We start from the raw sequence: 21,907 nt of genomic DNA, 5'->3' as shown, positions 1-21,907 counted from the left end.
TCTGTTAGTTCAGCGGCATGATATCACGTACTCTTTGCGCTCGTTACCACTGATTTCTGGCTACCGCCCCTAACAGCATCCCCCACGCTAAGATTAGCTCTGTCAATGCAGCTCCCTGCAGCATCGAGCTACCAGTACGGATTACATACACAGGTATGTAATCCGTACTGTACTGTACAGTACGGTATGTACATCCCTCCAGCTGAGGCCGGCGTTGTTGCCCTTTCGGCTGTGCCATGTGCAGCGCCGCTTCCGTAGTAACTACCCCTTCCCCTTCTGGGCGATCCCGTCATCGACCACACTCAAGTTGCCAACTTGCAACTTTGCGACTGCTCCGGGAACCCGTTGTTCGAGTACTGCATATTTCCGGCCCCGATTCAAGATGCCTCGTCATTAGACATTTCTTGTTAGCCTGCTCGTCCGTGTTTGTATTACTATGTACGTACACATTTTTTTTTTTCGCCCCTTTTCCATGTTGGGAACCGTGACAGGGGTCAGTCGATGTGATCTCGCACCCGCCCCGGGTCTTGATCTTCGAACCCCTGGTCGGAAGGAAATGGCTGCTGATCGTTAAACTTTTGTCGCCCTCTTATCTCTTGTTTTTAGTTCCTTTTTTTTTCTCCTCTCTGTTCGTTTGAGAGCGCAGCGGCACACCTGATTTTCCACCTGCGCGACCTTTTTCAATCGGGACACGATGGTGTCCGATGCGCCGAACCCGACATGGCATCCCGCGATGATGCCGAACTCGACCGCCGACTTGCCTCAGAGTCGACCCGAAGAAACCGCGTCTAGCCCTGCGCAGGAACCGAGTAATGCGGAGAACACGGCACAGCCAGATGCGGCCGGCGAAGCATCTCAGGATTGGTTTCAGGATGATGGGGCCGGCGACGACTGGTTAGCTGACACCACGAAAGCGCCGGCCGCGAGCGCCGAGACCCCAGACCAGACTGAACAAGCAACCCCGACCGAATCCGCCGCCGACGATGCTCTCCCAGACGAGTCGAGCACGGCTTCCAAGCACTTCAGCACAATGTCCTTCACCCGGACTGTGGCGCACGAGGTGAATTGGAACGACGATGACGACGCCGAATGGTCCCTCTCCCGGACCGACAGCGATCCTTTCAAGTTCATGCCCGAGAGCAATCGCACAAATTCCTTCCCGCCTGTGTCTCCTCTAGAAAGCCAGCAGACCGAGACCCCGCGCGAGCTAGGACAACCCATCTCCTTCTCTTCGGCCGAGGACCTGATCCGCGAGGTCAAGGAAGAGACTCGGGAGGACGAGCCTCTCCCTGATGCCACAACCGGGACATCGCAGGGTGATGCTGGGGCACAAGAGACCGGAGGCGGTACTGCCGAACGCCAGCATCTTGGGGAGAGCACCGCTGCCCCATCTGAAGAGGAGGCCCGCTTTGAGGAGGGGATACCATTGGTCTCATCTGCCCAGCAGGACGGGGCACCGCAGAGCCCGGGCGCGGCGGGGCACGACCTGTTTGCGCAAGAAGCGGGTGACGAAGAGGACGACTTCTTCAGCAATGTGCGCGCTGAGGGGGCCACTCAAGGCGGCGGCGGCGACGACTCGCAGCCTGCTCCAGTACAGCGGAAATCCACGATGGATGTACTGAAATCCGTCGACATGGAATCCGCCGGCACGAGCTTTACGCCCCTGGATGAGACCGCAGAGGAATCACGAACCGAAAACGACAGCCCTCCTCAGCCAAAAGAGTCCAACGAGGAGTTACCAGCGCAGAGCCCAGAGAAACCGCGAGACGAACCAGAGGCGCAGCAGGAGGAGGAGAACCTTGACGAGAAATGGAGGGCTATGTTTGGCGATGATGACGAGGAGGGCTTTCTGCCGGACGACGGCGCCGGGCCTAACGAGGTGGATGCGTCAGCTTTCCTCGGCAGCGACGATGAGGGTTTACTCGAAGACTCGGAAACTGAGCAGCCGGAACAAAGCCAGCCAGCCACAACCTCCTCAGCGAAGGTGCCAACAACTCCTAGCTATGGTGGCACGCAGGCGGTCAACAACCGGTATCTGCCTCAGTCTCAGACTCCAGCGGTAACCACCCCGCCGCCGAATCCTTACCTGCCTGCGGCTTCGCCCCTGACGCCAGCGAACCCCTACGTCCCGGCGGCCCAAGCACCAGCAGTCCAGCCTCCTGCTCCGGCATCCTATATCGCCCCGTCAACTGCTCCGCCGGCCCCGATGCAGTCTGGCTATGGCGCTGCACCACCTCCCTTGCCCACAGAGAAGAAAGCGCAAAGCTTTGTGGACAAGTCCAAAGGCGGTTATACGTCGCCCTATGACCTCCCAATGGAGGTTGTCAAAGTTCCGAAGAGACGTACCAGTACTCAGCTCCTTCAGCGCAATACGTCGGCGCCTGGCTCGCCCGCGCCCATTCCGCCGCCCCCCAGGAGCGCAAGCATGCACTCTTCCACGCCGCCGCCGCCCCCCCCAAGTGGTGGCCCGCCGCCCGGCATGGCACGCCCGGCATCGAGCCACTCGTCGCGAGGACCCCCAAGTGGGCGTAAGACCGAGAGCGAGAGCTTCTTTGAGGATCTTCCCATAACCACCAAGCCACGGCCCGCATCCCGGCAAAGCCAAAAGAGTGCGCCGTCACCGACGCAGCCAAGTTCCTACGGCGTCCCGCCGCCGTCCGCTCCCCCGTCGGTCACTTCTCATCCGATGCCTCCTCCTGCTCCTCCTCGTGGGTCGTCGGCTCCCGGCGGCTCTGGGCCGGGCATTCCGGAGCTGGTTGCGCCGCCCCGCGTAAACCCATATGCTCCCTTGAGCTCGAGCCCCGCCCCCATCCCCGCGGCACCTCCGGTGGCGTCGACCCGTTATTCCCCGGCGCCTCCTGGAGCACCACACCCTCCTAACGGTCCCGTTCCAGCTCCTGCGACCAAGCGATATTCCCCAGCCCCGCCAGCCTCACGGCCGCCGGCCGCCGGGTATGCACCAACCCCCGCGACTCCAGGACCAGCGGTGTTGCCTCATCAACCTCGTACATCGAGTCCACTTGCCCAGTTCGAGATTACGCATGAGAGGTCGAGGCCTCATGCACCAGTCGGCCAGCCCGAGGGCAGCCTGGTTGAGAGACGGAGCAGCAGTTCCTTGCACGAGTATCGGCTCCAAAGAGTGCCGTCCTTGCCCCCTACAAGGGAGGTCGAGGAAGAGGAAGCCCCTAAGGAGGCCCAAGGGGCGCTCGAGAACCGGGCGCCGCCCTATCCAGCATCGCCGCCCGTTTCCAAATACGCGCCGCCGCCCCAAGGAGCCAGGCAGACGCCTCCGCCTCCAGGTCCCTCCGGACAAGCCGTGCTGTCACCTCCCAAACGCGCCGCCTCGGCCTACAGCCCTCTGGCGCCACCGTATGAATTTGTCCCGCCTCCTCGCTCCCAGACCCAGAGCCCCGGATCCCTGTACGGCAACCGAGGTGCGAAGTCTGTCGAGCCGATTCCTCGACCGTCTTCCGTGAACGGCCCGACCTCGCCGCGTGAAGTTGCGCAACCTGCCGCACCGCCGCCGCAAGCCTTTGCTCCCGTTGCCCCAGCGGCCGCCCCAGCCACAACCGCCAACACGACCTATCGTCGCCCTAGGGGTGCATCAATGAACCTGAACGTGATCCCCCCGACGGACGGTCGTGAGCATGACCCGCTTCAGCGGTGGCCAGGGGCGCCCATCATCTCCTGGGGCGTCGGTGGCACCTTTGTGACCATGTTCCCCAAGGAGGTGCCTCGGTACGGTATGAACCAGAGCATTCCTGCCGTTGTCCGTAGCCCCGGTGATGTCAAAGTCCAGAACATCAAGGATATCCTACCCCTAGAGGAACGGCTCGCAAAGTTCCCCGGGCCTCTCAAGGGCAAGTCGAAAAAGAAGGAGACCATCGCTTGGCTGACGGCCGGCATCGAGAGCTTGGAACGAAGCCTGCCCACCAGTTTCTCCTTCCAGACGAGTCTGTCCCACGATCAGAAGCGCGCGGTCGAGCGGGTGCTGCTCTGGAAGATCCTCCGTGTTTTTGTTGAGCACGATGGTGTGCTCGAAGGAAATCCTGCGGTCGATAAAGCCGTCCGTGATATCCTAACCCCCGGCCTCGAGAGCCCGGAAAGCAGCGCGACGCCGTTCGCAAGCGGTGGTGCCGCCTTTGGCCTGGCTGCCGATTCCGCTCCGACCGGGGTGCAAGCCGAGGGGGTTGGCTCCTCGACGCTCGAGCAGATCCGCCGCCATCTCCTTGTTGGCGAACACGAGAAGGCCGTCTGGGCTGCGGCTGACCAGCGCTTATGGGGCCATGCCCTCCTCATCTCGAACGCGCTCGCGCCGAACCTGTACAGGCAGGTCGCTCAGGAGTTTGTGAAGAAAGAGGTTAATATCCCGGGACACAACAACGAATCGCTCGCTGCCTTGTACGGAGTTCTTTCCGGAAACCACGAGGAGAGCGTGGACGAGCTCGTCCCGAGCCACGCACGCGCCGGGCTTCAGCTCATGGCCACCAATCCGGCATCCGGCCCCTCAAAGGATGCTCTGGAAGGCCTGGACAAGTGGCGGGAGACCCTCAGCCTCATCCTCAGCAACAGGAGCCTCAACGACGTCCGCGCAATCCACTCTCTCGGCATCCTCCTCTCCGGCTATGGGAGAGCAGAGGCCGCCCACATCTGTTTCATGTTTGCGCGCAGCTTCACCGTCTTTGGCGGTCTCGATGATCCGGCATCTCACTTCGTCCTCGTCGGCTCCGATCATAAGAAGCAGGCCGAGCAGTTCACCAAAGAGATCGAGCCCCTGCTGCTGAGCGAGGTCTACGAGTACGGCCAAAGCCTGGCAGGCGGCTCGCCCGTGCCCATCACGAACCCGCACCTGGCAGCTTACAAACTCGAGCACGCCCTGGCTCTGGCCGAGTATGGGTTCCGGGACAAGGCGTTGCAGTACTGTGATGCGATCGCTGCCGCGATTACCGCTCAGACCAAGAGGTCTCCGTATCACCATCCCATCCTGGAGAATGCAGTCGAGGACCTCATGAGGCGCCTCAAGCAGGCTCCAAAGGAGGATTCCGGTTCCTGGATCCCCAAGCCAACCATGAACAAGGTGTCCGACACGGTGTGGAGCAAGTTTAACAAGTTCGTCTCCGGGGAGGATGACACCTCCGGCCAGGGGACGTCCGGAGAGGCCGAACCCGGTCCGTTCGCGCGTGTCGCCGGGGGCACGCCAGCCATAAGTCGGTCGCCTTCGACGAACAACCTGGAGACGTTTGGCGCCGCGGTTCCGAGTTACGGCATCCCGGCAGCCATTCCTAACGGGCCAGTGCCGGCTTCTGCGCCACCAACCAGGGCTACGTCTCGATATGCGCCCGGCGCGCCGCAGGGTCCGGCCTCTAACAGCAGACCTTCCACTTCGGCGTATGCGCCTCGGTCCTCCATGGAGCGGACGTCGAGCGAGCTCAACAGAAGCTCGTTCGAGGTGCCCAGGCGGTCTTTGGAACTGCAGTCCGGGCGCACGGGTAGTTACAGTCCGGTCCGGAGCGGCTCGCCAGCTGCCATGTACACACCCCAAGGTGTCGCGGGGTCTAGTAGTTCCCCGCAACAGTCGCCGTACGGCCCGGCCTCTCAACCGGCGCCGCCGCAGCCCATTGGTTATCCGGGCGCCGCTGTCAATGGCGAATCGCCTGACAAGGAACCCGACGATGCGTCTGCCCAATCTCCCGAATCGTCGGGATATCCGGCCCCTTCGTATGGGTACGAGCCCCCGTCGCTTACTCCCTACGAGGCGCCCGCCGAGGACAAGAGCGGCACATCCGAAGAAGCTGCCAATGGCAACAGCAGCACCTACGAGCCGCCCTCGTACCAGCCGTATAGCTACGAACCGCCTTCGTACGAACCCGACCCGGAACCCTCAAACGAGGATGCCGGGTCTGACGAGGAGTCGAAGCCGAAGCCCAAGAAGAAGGGCATCATGTACGACGACGAGGATGACTTCCCCGTTCCGCGGCCTGCCGAGAAGACAAAGGAAGAAAAGGATCGTGAGAACGAAGAGTTGATCCGCAAGGTTGCCGAAGAAGATGGTAAGTCTATATATATAACGTCTTGCCGGAGCACAATCTCGGACCGTACTGACCCCCGACCCAAGCCAAACGGGCCGAAGCAGCCAAACAGACCAAAAAGGGGTGGGGCTTCACCTCCTGGTTCGGTGTCGGCGCGAAGAAGGACGCGGCCGGCCAGAGCTCCAGCCCCAACAAGCCCATCCGCGCCAAGCTCGGCGAGGCCAACTCGTTCTACTATGACCCCGAGCTCAAGCGCTGGGTCAACAAGAACGCCGGGCCCGAAGACGCGGCCAAGAAGGCGACACCCCCGCCGCCCAGGGCAGCACCGGGAACCGCCCAGCGCTCCGTTAGCGCCAGCCCGGCGTCTCCTCCCTCGTCAACAGAAGCAGCCGGCCGCGCGAGCGCGAGCGCGAGCACCCCTCCCCCGCCCACGGGTCCGCCGCGCGCCGCGAGCCGCGGACCAACCGACAATGGTGCCCCTGCCGGCCCCCCGCCGCCGGGACCGGTGGCCATGCTACGGTCGGCGTCCAACAGCAGCACGGCTAGTGCCCCGCCGCTGGGTCAGGGCGCCCCGCCGTCGAGGCCGCCGACCAGCCTGAGCAACTCCAACAGCATCGATGACCTGCTGGGTGCGGCGGGACCGAGGAAGCCGGGGGCCGCGAAGAAGGCGAGGAAGGGGGCGAGATATGTGGATGTCATGGGGAAGTCGTAAAGGAAGAACGAGGAGAATAGAGGGAGAGAGATATATGACTGTGCACGCTATCGGGAGTTTGAAAGGATTGGGGGGGGTTGGGGAGAAGGGGCCGAGGAAAGACGATGATACTGTATAACTTACGATGTATACGTAATTACTGATGCCCTCCTGCCAGGGCGCTGTCGTCTTGAGGCAGATGATGGCTTACCTGGTTCATTTTTTTTTTTTTTTTTTTTTTGTTTCTCCTTGGCAACGGTGGGAAGACTCTGTCTTGTACATTTAGCGAACGGATGAATCTCAACATGATGAGGCGCGGTGGCCTTGTTTTTTCATCGATGCCGCAACACGTCGATGAGCATGTAAAGCTAAGGGGTTCGATCAAATGCAATCAAGGTTCTCTCTGGACTGTGCACGATCTCTTGCGAGGTGGACAGCTCGATCTTGGGAAGGAGGAGAGTTAACCATCACACAAACACCAACTACGGAACGCCAGAAAGAAAAAAGAAAAAAAAAAAAAAAAAAAAAAAAAAAAAAAAAGAGAGAGAGAGAGAGAGAGAGAGAGAGAGAGAGAGAGAGAGCTGTAAACAGTATCAATTTCGCGGATTGTGCCGTCTCAAAGCCCTGGTCCGAGCAAAATAGGTTAGATTTGAGCCATGTCGAATGGCTCCCGCCCAAGCACATGACACCAATCGAGATGCCTCCTCTCTCCTCTGAAGCCAACCAACCAGATGAACGCCAGACCAACCCCCCCCCCTCTCTCTCTTCCAAGTCCTCCAGCATAACACAAGAGCAGCAAAGGATAAAAAAGAGCTCAACAACGCCTTTACGCGGCCCCCGACCTTTTCCAAATGCAAATTTTCAAGCACTATAACTCGAAACATAATAGGTCACGACGTCCTCGGCCCCGATGTCGTCGGCGTGGGGCACGTACACGTAGAGGATGAGGGCGTGGTCGTCGACGAAGCAGGCGATGACGCGGCCCTCGAGGCGGCCGACGCTGAGCACGCGGCTCCAGTCGCGGCCGTCGACGCGGACGGTGGCCCACTTGTCCGGGCCGGCCTCGCGGAAGCGGGTGGACGGGTGCTCGTCGAGCGGCACGGCCAGCTGCGCCGGGTCCAGCTCCGGGTTCTCGAGCCCGTTCCAGACCGACGTGATGTCGAGCGTGTCGGTGGCCAGGCGCAGCCGGAGGGAGCCGTGCATGTTGGCCGAGAGGGTCAGTTTCGGATTCGAGGTGCCGCCGCCGCCGCCGCGGGTGGCCGTGCCGTGCGAGGAGGAGGAGGAGGAGGCGGTCAGGGCGAGCTTGGTGAAGCGGTCCGAGATGGCCTTCAGCTGGAGTAGGGGCGGGAGCTGGATGTGCACGTCCGGCTCGCGCACCTTGGGCTGCATGATGGTCTCCACCGTGTCCGGGTGCAGGACCCGCACGGGTATGTCCTGGGTGATGATCTTTTCGCGCTCGCGCTTCATGGTGAGCTCGAGGGATTCTTGCGCGAACACGTCCGGGTTGGCGAACGGGTCGCCATCCTGGTGCCGCCCTCCTCCTGCTCCTGCTCCTGCTCCTGCTGCTGCAGCGCCGGGTATGCCGCCGCCCAAACCGCGGGCGTCATGGACGCTGTCTTTGGTCATGGTGTGGATAGTCATGGACAGCATCGGGATGCCGTCCCGTTTTGTGAGGCGCAAGTTGGCATAGATGCTGCCGATGGCGGATTTGAGGGCCCGTTGCAGGGGCCCGAGGGGCAGTTCAAGGTTGATGGTGTTGTTTACCTCGGCGGATTGGATGTGGTAGTTATCGAATATCAAGTCGACCGAGAGCGACGCCCACACTTGGGATCCCGTGTCGGGAATCACGGTGAAGCGGACCGTATCATCATCAAGGCGAACCCATGCGATCTTCTCGAGCGAGTTCAGGGCTGCCGTGAGCTCTGAGGGCGGAGAAAAAAAAAAGAAAGTGAAAAAATTAGACGAGGTTCGTTACGTGATGCAGTAAAGTAGCTTACTTGAAAACGTCCTCACATTCTTGAGATCGGTCTTGAAGCGCATCTTGTTGATTTGCAGCCTTCGATCATGTCAATGAGATGTTGCCTTTGCCGTTAAAAGCGTGTCGAGTCGCGTTGCTCGCGTAAAGTGCAACCCCGCCCCCCACCGCATCCACCAAATGCAGTTGAGCTGCGGAAACCTTCGTGTATGTATGTAATGTACCGTAAGTGGCCGAAAATTACACCAGACTCCAGCCTGCATCTCTGTAACTTGCTGCGTAAATTACCAGGTTTCGTACCTTCCACAGGCAATCCCCGCGCCAATGCGGGGAACCTTGCTTGGGCACTCGTGGCACAACCGTCCCGCGACCCCACCCTCCCAGTACTATACTCATAGTAGTGTAGTGTAGTGTAGTGTAGAGTGAGCCCCCACCGATCTGCGGGCCCAAACATCCTCCACCATCCGTGGTGTATTGCCTGCCCATGCCCGTTGCGACAAAAGAAAAAAAATCTAGTGTAGATGCCATCCATATCATGCCCAATTAGAGAATGTGTGATACCGAGAATGAGATGCCGGAAAGATTTGGCTCGATAGCGACGGAACTCAGACCCCGCGAGGGGACTGAGCCATCCACCACTTCTCCCACTCCGCGTCCCGGGTCTGAACATCGACCCATGGCCCTTCCCAAACTCCGTTGTTGACGGGGGTTCTTCTCCTGGAGCGCATCTCCTGGCGTGTCAATCGTCGCTCCCCGGTGCTGGATGGGCGTTCCTCCGCCTCGCTCGAGTCCTCGCTCGAGTCCTCGCTACCGGCAAGGAGGAGCCGGAGTCTCCATTTGGGTGCAAATGGCACCATGTCGCGGAGCCAGCGCAGCGGCTTCTTGATCGAGGACAGGCGGCCGGCCAACTTCCCAACCGTTCGCTCCGCTTGCTCTTGTGGTAGCCGGCAGTACTCGCAGGGCGCCGCTAAGGCCTCGGCGCTGCTATTGGGCGGGCGTACCTTGCCCGATACGTCCGTGATGAGGTCGGGGTGCGTGCCGTCGGACTTGAGGAGAAAGGGGAGAACGGGATGGCCGCAGGCATCGTGGTACGCGACATGCCGGCAGATGGGGCACAGCGGCTCCTCGTCAGCGGTCAGGCTGAGGTAGCGCTTGATACAGTAGCTGCCGAAGCGGTGGCCGCAAGGCAGCATGCTGAATCCCTCCTTGATGCCCTCGACGTTGCGGGTGCCAACGATTTCCTGGCAGATGAGACATATTCGATCCTCGATCTGGATGGCCGAGTGTTGCTTCTCCGATGTCGAGGGGTTTAGGCGTCGTTTAACGTCGGATCGGCCTCGTACTGACCGACCCATAGCGAAGGCGACAAGGGTGGTAAGCGCAAAGGTGACAACGTGCTTTGCCGCGATGGCGGGGAGAAGGGGGACTCGAAAGAGGTGGTGGACAATCGAGAGACTGGGCCGCTGAAATAGCGGGCCGCTGGTGTCGGACATGGACCTGACCTGGGCGGACGACAAGAGCGTGGGTGAATACAAGTCGCTGTGTCCGCGGCAGCTTCAGCTGCGCTGTTTCGCAAGATATCCGGTGATCCAGAGTTTAGGAGGGCAGCTGGCTGGCCCGTTTTACGGCGCCGGGAGTGGGAGGGGAGGGGAGGGAGAGAAAGAAACCGTTTCTTGGTTTCTTTTTTTTTTGGGGAAGGGGGGGGGAGGAGGGTGGGGAGGTGGCTGGTGAGGAAGGGAACGGGAGGGCAGAGGAGGGTTATTGGTGTGCTCGCGAGACCTGACGAACAAGAAGACAGTAGAGATGCGGAGCGTAAAGTGGTGGACGAGATGAGCGAGCTTCGAGGGGGTTGAACTGGGAGAGTGAGTGGAAGGAGCCGATAGCTAAGAGGTAAAACTAGAATGTTGCAAACAAAAGAGCCTTTGGACCCCGCGCCAAAGCTTCCGCCGAAGAGGAGGCAGCTTTACGATAAGGGATATTCTAGGCTGCAAGTGGCTGCCGGGGATCTTCCCCAATCAGTCATGCAAGAGCTGGGTTGGGTGTGCACGGTAGCGAAGCCAAATCGTTTCCGAAGCAAGAGGCCATGTCTTGTCCAATCGCTCCCGGCGGGTGCTTTAGGAAGCCTGGGAGGCTGACCACGCCATGGTCATTCGGCCAGGCCTCCGTGCGGGGATGGACGGCCGGGGTGAGCGTGCTGTTGATGTTATGCCTACTGTGCAGTGACTCAAACCTGAGAACATGGGACATAGCCCCGGCATCTGAACACATTCCACAGCTTGGCTAACATTTATTGAGGACGGGATACGACACTTATCGGATGGATGCCTCCCAGCACGGCTGAAAGCAAGATTGCATTGGCAGCCACCTCATGGCAACGATTTTGCCAAAATCCATTCTTTGGTACAGGAAGTCGCATCTCTGGTCCTTGTTGTGTAGTTATTACGTGACCACGCTTAGAGATGCGGAGAGGTAAGCAAACATGACTGGGCCGCATGTGGAAGCTGCCCTGCCTAGACTGCGGCCGCCAACAAATGTGCCCACCCATTTTTGTGGTCACGCACGCAGTGATGTTGAACACACCCGGCCGTGAAGACAAGGGTCCGGTCAGAATAAGCTTTCAGGAGAGAACTTTTGTCTCGCGAACCGCCTGGCCATATTTTCATCTGCAAAATAAAAATGAAACAAGAGGCAAGAACTTAGGAAAGGAGGTATCGTTAACTTGAAGCACTGGCCGGGCCCCACACTCACACTACACTCGAGTTACTCCGGACTGTAATCCGCACTGACTCGTACTGTATGTACACAGTAATCCGTACTTGTGTAATCCGTACATTACAACTTGCCGAGCAAGGCGACAATCGCCCCCAAACTAACCAAGTTCCTAGTTGGAACGACTCTCAACCTCACCAAACAATCCCCCCTCCCCGGATTCAACACCCAACAGGAATCAACAGGGGCCATGGATTCCACGAACAATCAGACGACGGCGCTTGTCCGCAAACGGACCGACACGGAGCTGATGCCACCGCCGCCACCAGCGAAACGCATCCAACGGCCGAAGCGCGTGCTCGACGAAGAGACCTACACCGAGGCCCTCTCCCACATCATCGCCCGCGACTTCTTCCCCGGCCTTCTCGAGAGCGAGATACAGAAGGAGTACCTCGACGCACTCGAATCAAAAGACGAAGAGTGGATCGAAAGCGCCAGCCGGCGTCTCCGCCAAGTCATGGCCCCGGGACGGCGACGAACGCTCGGGACGCCGCTCCGTCAGGCGACGACCGCAGCAGGTCGCACGCCGCTCAACTTCGTCGGCGAGACGCCGGCCTCGGCCGCTTCCGCCGCCACCGCGGGGACCTCCTCCACAAAACCGGCGATAGACGTAAACGTCTCCCTAGCGACGTTCCAATCCAAGTACACCTCCGAAGACAACGAATCCTTCTACAGACTGCTCGACAAGCAGAACCAGAAACGGGTCCAGAAGTACGCCTGGCTCTGGACGGGGAACAAGCTCCCGTCCAAGCAGCAGCTCAAGCAGAAGGAGGTCGAGGCCAAGCTGCTCGCCCGGCGCGGGGCCGGCGCGCTGCGCGACGACGGCTTCGCCCGCGACCGGCTCGCCATCGCGGACAAGGACGCCGCCGAGCGGCCCGCGGTGCCGGACCACTGGAACGGCGCCAAGCCCCACAACGAGCTGATGTTTGTGCCGGACGGGGTGGAGGAAGGCTGGCGCGGCCGCCGGCTGCAGACGGTCGCGGAGCGCGCCCAGGCCGAGAGCAGGGCCCCGCCGAAGCAGATCGTGTACGAGAACACGCGGGCGCCGCGGCCCGGAGGTCCCGCCGTCGCCGCCGCCGCCGCCTCGGACGAGGGTGGCGGGGGCGAGGACCGGTCGAGGGCCGCGTCGCCCTCGCTGTCGGAGATCCGCAGCGCCATCGCGGGCAACAGGCGGCCGTGCGATGCAGAGTCGAGCGTGGCCGGGGCCGGTGGCGGAGAGACGCCGAGGGTGAACGGGTACGCGTTCGTGGACGACGAGGAGCCCGAGCCGGAGCGGGAGCGGGAGCGGGACAAGCAGCAGCCGCTGATCGAGCTCAGCGCCGGGGACACGACGCCGAATCCGTTCAAGCTCCAGGAGTGGAGGAAGCGGGAGCTGCTGCATCACCGCATGGTCGACAAGATCTCGCAGTCGAAGCGGACGTCGGCACGGCTGGGGTTCACGGGGAACGTGGAGCGCGCGCCGGTACCCAAGTTTCCGAGCAGTCCGAGAGCGTCTGGAGGGTTGACGCCGGCGGCGCAGAGGTTATGGGGCAAGATTGGCGGATCGGAAAGGAGAAATGCGGAGTCCCCGTTTGGAAATTCCGTGAGCTTCACGCCAAAGGCGACGCCTCGAGCGAAGAGCTCAGGATTGAGAGGCGTGGCAAAGTAGAGAGTTTCCTGGTGTCACCCAGGCGCGAGGAAAGCTAGAGCGGGCTGTTTTGTTTTACACATATTGTCATGATACCCGGAATCTGTAAACAGCGGAAAGCAACGTTGTAGTCGAGAGCAAAAAATTGGATTTTTGCTTCGAATCAGCACCCTGACGTCTCCCTTTTTGACATATCTCCCAAGGTTTTCCTGGGCGTGAGGGACTTTGGAACCCCCCACAAATGACAAAGCAGGCTACGCTAGTGAAGGGATTGGTAGTGTACAGTACTGTACTCGTACATTGCGGACTGGCCCCCCACCAAGATCAGCCCTATCCCGTCCCGCCAGCTCGGGTCGCTCCCGGTGCTAGCAGGGGCCCCTGCTCCCAAAAATTTGCGGTTTGCTCCCTCGGCCGCGACCAGCGCACCACGGCAAGCAACGGGACCGCATCCACCCGGCTCAGCCCGGTACCTGCGCAGTATTGCAACTCACCGCGCCTGACTTTCCAAATACCTCGTCAATCGTTTCCACTAGTTCACCGCGGGATGGAATCCCCCACGGCATAACAAATAGGAACTCTAGCATCCCGACCATTTGTGTCACGTCAGGGGTAGGAAAAGGAAAAAAAGAGAGAGAGAGAAAAAAATAAAAGGTACTCGGCATGGGCCTCGCGCACCTGCTCGTCGACCTCGCCGCCGTCGCGAGCGCGTCGCGTGCGGTGGCGAGCAAGCACGTGGCGCTGAGAGCCAGGCAGGTGGAGAGGTACAGCCGCGGGTCCGACGTTGTCGGGGCCGTCCTGGGGAGGAGGCAGAGGCAGGGTCGGGAGGGTCAGCAGCAGGCACAGAGTCCAGAACCAGCGGCAGCGGCAACGGCGGAGCAGCAACAGCAGCAGCAGCCACGACAGGAAGCCGAAGCCGGAGCCGAAGCCGGGGCAGGGAGCGGTCAAGGGGCGGAAGAAGAGCGGGCCGCGGGGGAGCCGGGGCTGCGGGTTGACGAGACGCCCGTTGCAAGGCCGGATGCCGAGACGAGTTCTGTGTCGGCTACGGGGTCAGAGGGTAAGGTCGAGACTCGCGGCCGAGAGGGTGCAATTGGGCAAGCGGCGGAGGGCCGGAGAGATGAAGCGCCGCGGGCAAGCGGAGGGAGCTCCGAGTTTAAGCCTGCCCCGTGGGCGGACGGTGGCATCGCGCTTTTAAAGCAGGGCTTTGTGCCTCCGAAGCGGCCTCCACAACTGTTGAGGAAGCCCGCGGTGGGCATACCCGGGATCGATCTTAGCCATTTCCGGACTAAAGAAGGATCGCAGATCCTGGAAGTTTTGAAGGAGATGGAGGAAAAGGGGGGGGATGAAGTTCGAAAGCCGGCCGCGTCTGTCGATGCAACTAGCGGATCTCTCGCGGAGAACACTGGAGGGACCGAGGATCACGAGGGAAGAAGAGAGCAGGAAGTGACCGCGCCGCCAACATCACATCGGGAACGGGAACGGGCGTCTCCCCCGGCGCCAGAACAAGCCGCAGACAAACCGGTCCAAGTTGACCCTGCAAAAAGTCAAGCCGAGACGACGGAGCATGGAGCAAGATCGGCAGAGGAAGCTCCGGCAAGCTGGGCCCCTGAAGCCGCCGAAAAGAAACCACCTTCCCGAGAAGACGCGAGCATCATCTCGGACCTGGCCAAGCCAAACCCTCTCTCCTCGGGCGCTGCTGCCGCCTACCAGCTCCGCGAGTCGGCCGTTCCCTCCACCCGGATCGGCCGGCTCTGGAACTACGGCGGCCTCGCGGCAGGCATGTTTGCGGGCGCGATAGGAGAGGGCCTCAGCCGGGCCATTGGCGGCGGTGGCTCGGGCCCGGTGATGCTCAACGCGGCCAACATGGAGCGGCTGGTAGCCAAGCTCTCGCGGATGCGCGGCGCCGCTCTCAAGCTCGGGCAGATGATGAGCTTCCAGGACGCCAAGATGCTCCCGGCGCCTATCCAGGAGGTCCTGCAGCGGGTCCAAGACCGCGCCGACTACATGCCCGGCTGGCAGCGGGACCGCGTCCTGGCGGCCAACCTGGGCGAGAACTGGCGCGACCTCTTTTGCGAGTTCGAGGACAAGCCGATCGCCGCGGCCTCCATCGGCCAGGTCCACCGCGCGACCCTCAAGTCCAGCGGGGCCCGGGTCGCCGTCAAGATCCAGTTCCCCGGCGTGGCCGACTCGATCAACTCGGACCTCGACAACCTCGCCATCCTTCTCGCCGCCACCAAGCTCCTGCCCAAGGGCCTGTACCTCGACAAGACCATCGAAAACGCCCGGACGGAGCTGGCCTGGGAGTGCGACTACACCCGCGAGGCCGAGTGCGCCGAACGCTACCGTGACCTCCTCCTCACCCGCCCCTCTTCTTCGTCGTCTTCTTCTTCCTCGCCTCCGAAAGAGGAATCCGTCTTCTCGGTCCCGCGCGTCTACCGCGAGGCCAGCGGCCCGCACGTGCTGACGATGGAGTTCATGGAGGGCACGGCCGTGACGCGGATCGCCTCCTTCACGCAGGCGCAGCGCGACTGGATCGGCACGCAGATCCTGCGCCTCTGCCTGCGCGAGATCACCGAGTTCCGCTTCATGCAGACGGACCCCAACTGGACCAACTTCCTGTACAACGCGGGCACCGGCAAGCTGGAGCTGCTCGACTTCGGCGCCTCGCGCGAGTACCCGGACCGCTTCGTCACCCTCTACGTCCGCCTGCTCGAGGCCGCGTCGCGCGCCGACCGCGCCGCCGTCAAGCACCTGAGCGAGCAGCTCGGCTACCTGACGGGCCACGAGAGCAGGTCCATGCTCGACGCCCACGTCACCAGCGTGCTGACCCTGGCCGAGCCCTTCCTGCGCGACGCCCCGGACGTCTACGACTTCCGCGACCAGACCATCACCGAGCGCGTCAAGGCCCAGATCCCCGTCATGATCCGCGAGCGCCTGGCCCCGCCCCCCGAGGAGACCTATAGCCTGCACCGGAAGCTGAGCGGCGCGTTCCTCTTGTGCGCCCGTCTGGGCAGCCGGGTCAGGTGTAGGGAGCTGTTCGAGGAGGCCCTGGCCAAGACCGGGTATATCCAGACATGACGGGGTTAATTAAGGAGGAGGGGAGGGAAGGGAACCGCCCTATCTGTTTTTTGTTATTTGTAATTGCAATGTGAATAATACCGTGTACATATATGTATGTATATATATATATATATATCGAACCCACCACCCTGCTGTTTCAAGTTGTAACTGTCAAAATAGACGGAAACATGGTTATGTACCATTATTACGCAGTTAAGAGGGATTCACGGGGACCACTTATATGTTGCGTTGGAAGATTTTTGACGCTGCAGCAGCAGCAAGCACACACCTGCTTTGGCTGCATTACCTGTCTTCGGCAGTTCTCCTCGTCGTCGGCAGAAGCTTCTTCTCCTTGCTGGCAAGCTTCTTCCGCCGCCGCTCAATCACCTTGTCCACCTGTTTCTTCTTCATGCCCCGGAACTGCTGCACCAGCGCGCGCTTCTTCTGCTCCGACCGCTTCAGGTAGAAGGGCTTCTTGCCCTGCTTGACCAGCTCCTTCTCCCGCTTGCGATGCTCCTGGAGGACGGCCCTCTCGAGGTCCTTGCGCTCCTGCGCCTTCTTGCGGCTCTCCATCGACATGAGCGCCCGCTCCAGCTTCTCCCTCTGCGCCGCGTCCTTGGTCTTCTTGATGGCCTCCCGCAGCTGCTGCATCTCCAACTCGCGGTACTCGTCCAGGAACGCGTACGCCTTGCGCGCCTTGATCTCGTCGATCGTGCTGCTGTTGCGGCGGCCCGGGCCGGCCCCGGGGCCGAGGGGCATGAACCGCGGGTCGCGCGGCTGCGGCTTCTTGATCTCTGCCGTGACCGTGAGGAAGTCGCGCTTGCGGGAGACGGGCTTTTTGCTCGACATCTCGACGGGCGCGTGCTTGCTGGATCGCTTCTCCGGCTTCTTCTTGATAGAGCCCGACTTAGACGGATGCCCGTATCCCTCGTCTTCCTTGTCCTTTTCCGCCCCTGCCTCGCGCTGCCGTTTCGACGCAGAATCCAAGGCAGCCTGCGCCTTGGCGAGGGCACCAAACGACAGCTGCGACGCGTCAATCTGCGGGTCCTCTTCCTCTTCCTCTTCCTCCCCTTCCTCCCCTTCCTCGTCCTCTTCACTGCCTTCAGATCCAGACTCGGAACTTGAACTCCCCTAGACAAAATCAGTTAGGCGCACCGATACCAGAGAACGAGCGCGCCCAGGCTCACCTCATCGCTGCCACTCCTGGAACCGTCGTCACTGGGGTCCTCGTCGTGGTCCCCATCCGATCCGGAGGAACCTGCGCCGTCCTCACTGGAATCTTCGATAGCATTGTCTTCGAGATCAGAATCGGGCTCTGGCTCATATCTTGGCCTCACTCTCCGCTGGAGCAGACTGGCGGGCGGCATCTTCCGTTTGACTGCAGACATTGTGAAATGTGTGATGGACCTGTGTCGCTAGACCTGGCAATGGCGAAAGGAGCCAGCTAGAAAATTGGCTAAATGTCAACGGCTGCAGATAAAAAAAAGGAAAAAAAATTGAATCTGGAGGCTTCGAGTGTTGTTGTGTGGTGATCTCGACCCTCACCAAGAACTCTGCTGTCAATCTCTGAATTGGAAATTCCCGGAGCTTGCCGCGGGAGCTACGCAGTAGGGAAGCGAAGTTCTGCAGTAACAAAAGTGCTAGGTATGAATTTTGGGGAACAAACGTCAGTGAGCAACTGCCCCACTTCTGCTTGCACGTCTTCTACTACTCATCTACATACATAGTACGGACGTATAGTTATACGTACCGTACGTTGTATGCACTGCGCACATATCCTGAAATGTACGTTAAAACTAACTGTCAGGTGTCAAGCACAGGTACAAAATCACCACTAATGTTATCTTAGACAGGAACAGAGAAGCACTCTACTCGTGTCGTCCATTATTTATTGCCATGGAACAGAACAGCATAGACCGTGACAAGCTGCGGCTCATTCAGCTTGAAACGGATTCATACCAACGTTTGAAGGCTCCCCGCTCAGCCCAGCGCTCACCAGAGGCGCCGCATCATGAAACTTTTTAAAGCGGTATACCTAGACAAGCCGGCGTTTTGACCCACGATGCTCCAAAAACATACCATCCAGCTTATCCGATCGTCCCCCACGTAGCACGCTCAAGGGCATTACGACGGCTCCGTCCAGTTGACAACGTCCATGACCTGTCCTGCCGTAGGGTGGGAATACCCTATCCTCAAACGAAGACGCAGAGGCTGCGCGTAGCACAATCGAGTCAGCACATCGATACCCACACCAATCAGATTTCATTGTCAACACTTACTCCTTTGCATCCCGCAACCCTCATCAACTGCGTCGCCTCGGCTCCGACCGCAAGCTCTGAGGATGAGATGCTCAGCAGCTGCAGCTTCTGCGACTTTGGTACGGCCGCCTGAAGTCCAACGTTCGACAGCTGCCCCGCGGCAGACGAGTTTCGGAACCGGGCAGTGGCCTGAATCATGCCCTCGGCGTTTCTTTGTGTCTGGATGGTCACGACCAAGCCGTTACTGTCATAGCAGGGATATCCGGGGGCTGCGGCGACCGCAGCAGCAGGGCCGGGTTGGGGAGGCGGCGATGCAGTTGCCGAGAAGAGGTCGGCGCTGGGAGGGGCATGCGCGGCGGCACTCTGCGCTGGGGAAGGCGTGGAGGCGGGGCCTTGCGAAAAGAGATCCATGATGGACGCCACGTTTGACTGACCTGGGGGAGGCGATGTGGTAGCGGGAGGCGGTGAGCTGGTTCCACCGAGGATGTCTGCGAGCAAGTCGGCATTGCCGGTGCCGTTGACCGGCGGCGGCGCGGGGCCGCTGCTCTCGCCCATTAGGTCGAAGAGGAGATCCTCCTCCTTTGGTTTGATCACCCTGGACTTCCGGTTCGCCGCCTTGTTTGTCTTCTTAGCCGCCTCGCCCAGCACGCGGGACTCCTCCTTGATCTGCGGCGGAGGCATCTTCTCCAACACGCCTCGGCGAATCTGGTCGTATGAAAAGAGGTTGCCAAACTCCACGGCGCGTTGCTGAACCTCGACATCCAGACTGGTCTGGTGATTCTGCAGGATGCGCCGTATCCTCTCGATCTGGGCCGCATCCGATAGTCGCGTCGTAAGCTTGACTAGCGCCGTGATAATGTACTCGGTAGTGACTTGCGAGGCATAGCTGCTGTTGAGAATTGTCGAAAACAGGTCGACAATCTCGTGCTCTTTGACCTCCTGCACTAGCTCTTCTTCCTCATACCGGCCACCCCGCAGCAGAGCTTCACCGTACTCGCCTATGCACCAGGCACCGGCTTGTGTCAAGCTCTCTTGGGTGATGTCCTTCTTGAGGTTGGCATACAACTTCTGCACCGCATATGTCTGTAGTTCGGGGGTGGTGGCAATGAGGCGGACGAAAGATGAGAGGATAGGTTCCTTGACGTAGTTGCCCGCTAGAGTCACCACGCGGAGCATCGTGTCAAAGTGCCACCGCTTGTTGGGCGCATAGCGGTCAGCGGCAATACCGATCTGGCTGGTCATGGTCGGCTTGAACTCGTTATCAGCCACCTCCAGGAACGCCAACAGCTCGCGAATCAGCACCCTGACGTTGCTCTCGTTGATCAGCGTGAAGCTGAGATCCAGAGCCCTCCTCCTGATGCTGATATCCGGGTCCCTCAGGCACTCCAGTATTGTGTTGCGGTGCCGTTGCACGGCATTGGTGTCAATAGCCACCACCTTGACAAGCGTGTTCAGGGCGACGTAGCGGATGTTGTTGTCTTTGTTGGTCAGGAACTTGCCGAGGATGTTGACACCAAGAACCCGAAGCCCCGCGTCTGCCTCGATGTCTAGAATGGTCCGCACAGCTTCGTAGAGGATCGAGTTTCCGACGTTCTTGGACGAATCCGTGTTGGTCGCAACTTGCGCCAGGATGTCGTTGATCTGCTCCGTAACCTGGGCATCCCCGCGGGCCAGCACCCTGAGAAGACGCAGAATCTTGACCTGCAAGAAGGGGTCGGTAATCCCGGTGACATCATGCTCCGGCGCGTAGCCCGAGGAGGCCAAGCCCTTCAGCGTCCTCACGAGCACAGGTACGAATTGCTTGAACTTGTCGACGACGCCCAACTCCCCGCCCTCGTCCTCGTCGGCTTCGCAAAGGCTGGTGACCAGGGTAATACCGCAAAGCAGCACGCCGTGATTGCGGTCCGAGAGCAGCGCCGCCGCCTTCTCGATGAAGTGCTCCTGTAAGTCCGGGACCTTTCTGCATATCCGCATGGCACAGAGAGCGGCTTTCCGTCGAATGTAGGGATTCGCCGTGGATATGAGGCTCTCGATCTCGCTGAACAGGTCTCTCGACATTTCGACCGAGGCGATGTTACCTAGGGTACAGAGCGCGAGGCCGACGACGTATTGGTTCGAATGAGACAGGTCACTAACGAGCCCGAGTCAGTAAGCAATTCCCGAGACACATACGCCCCAGCTGCCCTTCAGACAGTGTCGCACTTTTTCAGAGAGTTGGTGACCAAAGTCAGGACCTCTTGGTTCTCATCGAGCAGCAAGCTTGTCGCCAGATGTCCTAGCCGCTTGTCGGCGAAGCGAGGCGAGGCCAAGAGCTTCAAGCACTCGATCTGGCCAAAGTGTGTTCGCTCGCCGAGGGTAAAAAGGTAGAGGAGCTTGGCCACATTGTTGCGCCTGCAAAAAAAGGAGGCGGTCAGCACCTGCATGCCTTCACGGGGCTTCCTCTGTCGCTTCGCGAGTACCTCACGCCATGGTCTGCGCTCTCTTCCCTGAAGCTCGCCCGAATGGCCGCGCTCTCCTTTTGAATAACAGCCCTCTCGTCGGCAATCGTCTTTGCGGCACGCACATTGCGAATGAACTGCTTGACTGTGGGGTAGCGGGGTGGTCAGCTATTGCCGTCGCCGCGATTCCTTCTGTCCCGATGGGTCGATCGATAATCGAGAAGCGAAAGAACTCACGGGAGGTCATGATGGAATGCGTCAAGGCCCTCTGCGGGGCGAAAGGACAGGTTATGACCTGAGACTCGAGGCCGGTTGTCGGGAGAGGAGCTGTGGGCGAGTTAAATCAACCGTCGACCTCTGCCCGCATCATGGACCCTGAGACTATGGCTGCGAGGTGGCACCGTGGTCGCTCCTGAACGGACCGCTGAGACCGCCCAAGCTTCGGCAGCATTGAGGCCTGAGGCATAAATATTAACCCTAACCCTTCACTTTTACGAAGCTACCCGCGCCCCGTGCTCGGTTTCCAGGTCACAAAGCCCATCGACTTCTCGACTGCTGGTGGTCAATTGCGAGATGCAACCTGGATATCCGACTCTTGAAGGTTCACTGTTTTATTTGACGTCGCCGCTATCGCCTTGGATACTCCCAATGGCCCTACGTCTTTATCAACTGTTCCCTCCATCCTCTTCTGCGGCGTATCAAGTTATTTAGGCAAAAGCCCGAGATATCTGAAATGGCCTGATTGGTATTCTGAACACCATGGATTTGGTTGCGGTGCTGTTTATTTTGACCAGGTCTCCTTATTTCTCGCTGCGATACAGCTCAGCCCTACGCAAGTTGGCCAAAAAAAACCCCTGCAGCCAAGCAGCAGCGCCATCCCTATAGGGCTGCATGAAAATCAAAATCATAGAGGCGGAAGGAGAGAGGTCAGCACTTGTGTGTTGTGCAGGTGCACACACACTACCACTAGTTTCAGCACTGCCACAATCCACCTGCATACGCCAGGGGTTGACGCTACAATTTTGAATGGTTGGGCGGGGGGATCTGGCAGGACAACCTTTGC

General features: G+C 60.0%; 6 protein-coding genes across 6 annotated transcripts; 3 read left to right on the top strand and 3 right to left on the bottom strand.

Annotated features, from left to right (window-relative positions):
* Positions 1 to 315: 315 nt before the first annotated feature.
* MYCTH_2302128 (uncharacterized protein) lies at positions 316 to 6,932 on the top strand. Its single transcript, XM_003662001.1, has 2 exons — positions 316 to 438; positions 607 to 6,932. Exon 2 carries the CDS (start codon positions 695 to 697, stop codon positions 6,626 to 6,628), a length of 5,934 nt encoding a protein of 1,977 aa, XP_003662049.1. The 5' UTR covers positions 316 to 438; positions 607 to 694; the 3' UTR covers positions 6,629 to 6,932.
* Positions 6,933 to 7,581: 649 nt separating this feature from the next.
* On the bottom strand, positions 7,582 to 10,188 carry MYCTH_2058328 (uncharacterized protein; the record flags this gene model as incomplete). The annotated part of the gene is made up of 2 exons (XM_003662000.1): positions 7,582 to 8,640; positions 9,370 to 10,188. 2 exons carry the CDS (start codon positions 10,186 to 10,188, stop codon positions 7,582 to 7,584), a joined length of 1,878 nt encoding a protein of 625 aa, XP_003662048.1.
* Positions 10,189 to 11,596: 1,408 nt separating this feature from the next.
* On the top strand, positions 11,597 to 13,112 carry MYCTH_2133532 (uncharacterized protein; the record flags this gene model as incomplete). The annotated part of the gene is made up of 1 exon (XM_003661999.1): positions 11,597 to 13,112. Exon 1 carries the CDS (start codon positions 11,655 to 11,657, stop codon positions 13,110 to 13,112), a length of 1,458 nt encoding a protein of 485 aa, XP_003662047.1. The 5' UTR covers positions 11,597 to 11,654.
* Positions 13,113 to 13,533: 421 nt separating this feature from the next.
* Positions 13,534 to 16,350, top strand: MYCTH_2302123 (uncharacterized protein). The gene has a single exon (XM_003661998.1). It carries the CDS (start codon positions 13,752 to 13,754, stop codon positions 16,164 to 16,166), a length of 2,415 nt encoding a protein of 804 aa, XP_003662046.1. The 5' UTR covers positions 13,534 to 13,751; the 3' UTR covers positions 16,167 to 16,350.
* Position 16,351: 1 nt separating this feature from the next.
* Positions 16,352 to 17,825, bottom strand: MYCTH_2302122 (uncharacterized protein). Its single transcript, XM_003661997.1, has 2 exons — positions 17,336 to 17,825; positions 16,352 to 17,279 (listed from the first exon to the last, which is right to left on the bottom strand). The coding sequence occupies exons 1-2, from the start codon at positions 17,534 to 17,536 to the stop codon at positions 16,452 to 16,454; spliced, it is 1,029 nt and encodes a 342-aa protein (XP_003662045.1). The 5' UTR covers positions 17,537 to 17,825; the 3' UTR covers positions 16,352 to 16,451.
* Positions 17,826 to 17,829: 4 nt separating this feature from the next.
* Positions 17,830 to 21,259, bottom strand: MYCTH_2302119 (uncharacterized protein). The gene is made up of 5 exons (XM_003661996.1): positions 21,082 to 21,259; positions 20,866 to 20,989; positions 20,609 to 20,797; positions 18,428 to 20,537; positions 17,830 to 18,359 (listed from the first exon to the last, which is right to left on the bottom strand). Exons 1-5 carry the CDS (start codon positions 21,089 to 21,091, stop codon positions 18,273 to 18,275), a joined length of 2,520 nt encoding a protein of 839 aa, XP_003662044.1. The 5' UTR covers positions 21,092 to 21,259; the 3' UTR covers positions 17,830 to 18,272.
* Between the last annotated feature and the right edge of the window lie 648 nt (positions 21,260 to 21,907).

This window comes from Thermothelomyces thermophilus, chromosome 2, assembly GCF_000226095.1.
Source record: "Thermothelomyces thermophilus ATCC 42464 chromosome 2, complete sequence".
In the NCBI taxonomy this organism is placed as follows: Eukaryota; Fungi; Ascomycota; class Sordariomycetes; order Sordariales; family Chaetomiaceae; genus Thermothelomyces; species Thermothelomyces thermophilus.
The sequence above is the reverse complement of the archived record's forward strand: the minus strand, read 5'-3'. Positions and strand labels throughout refer to the sequence as shown.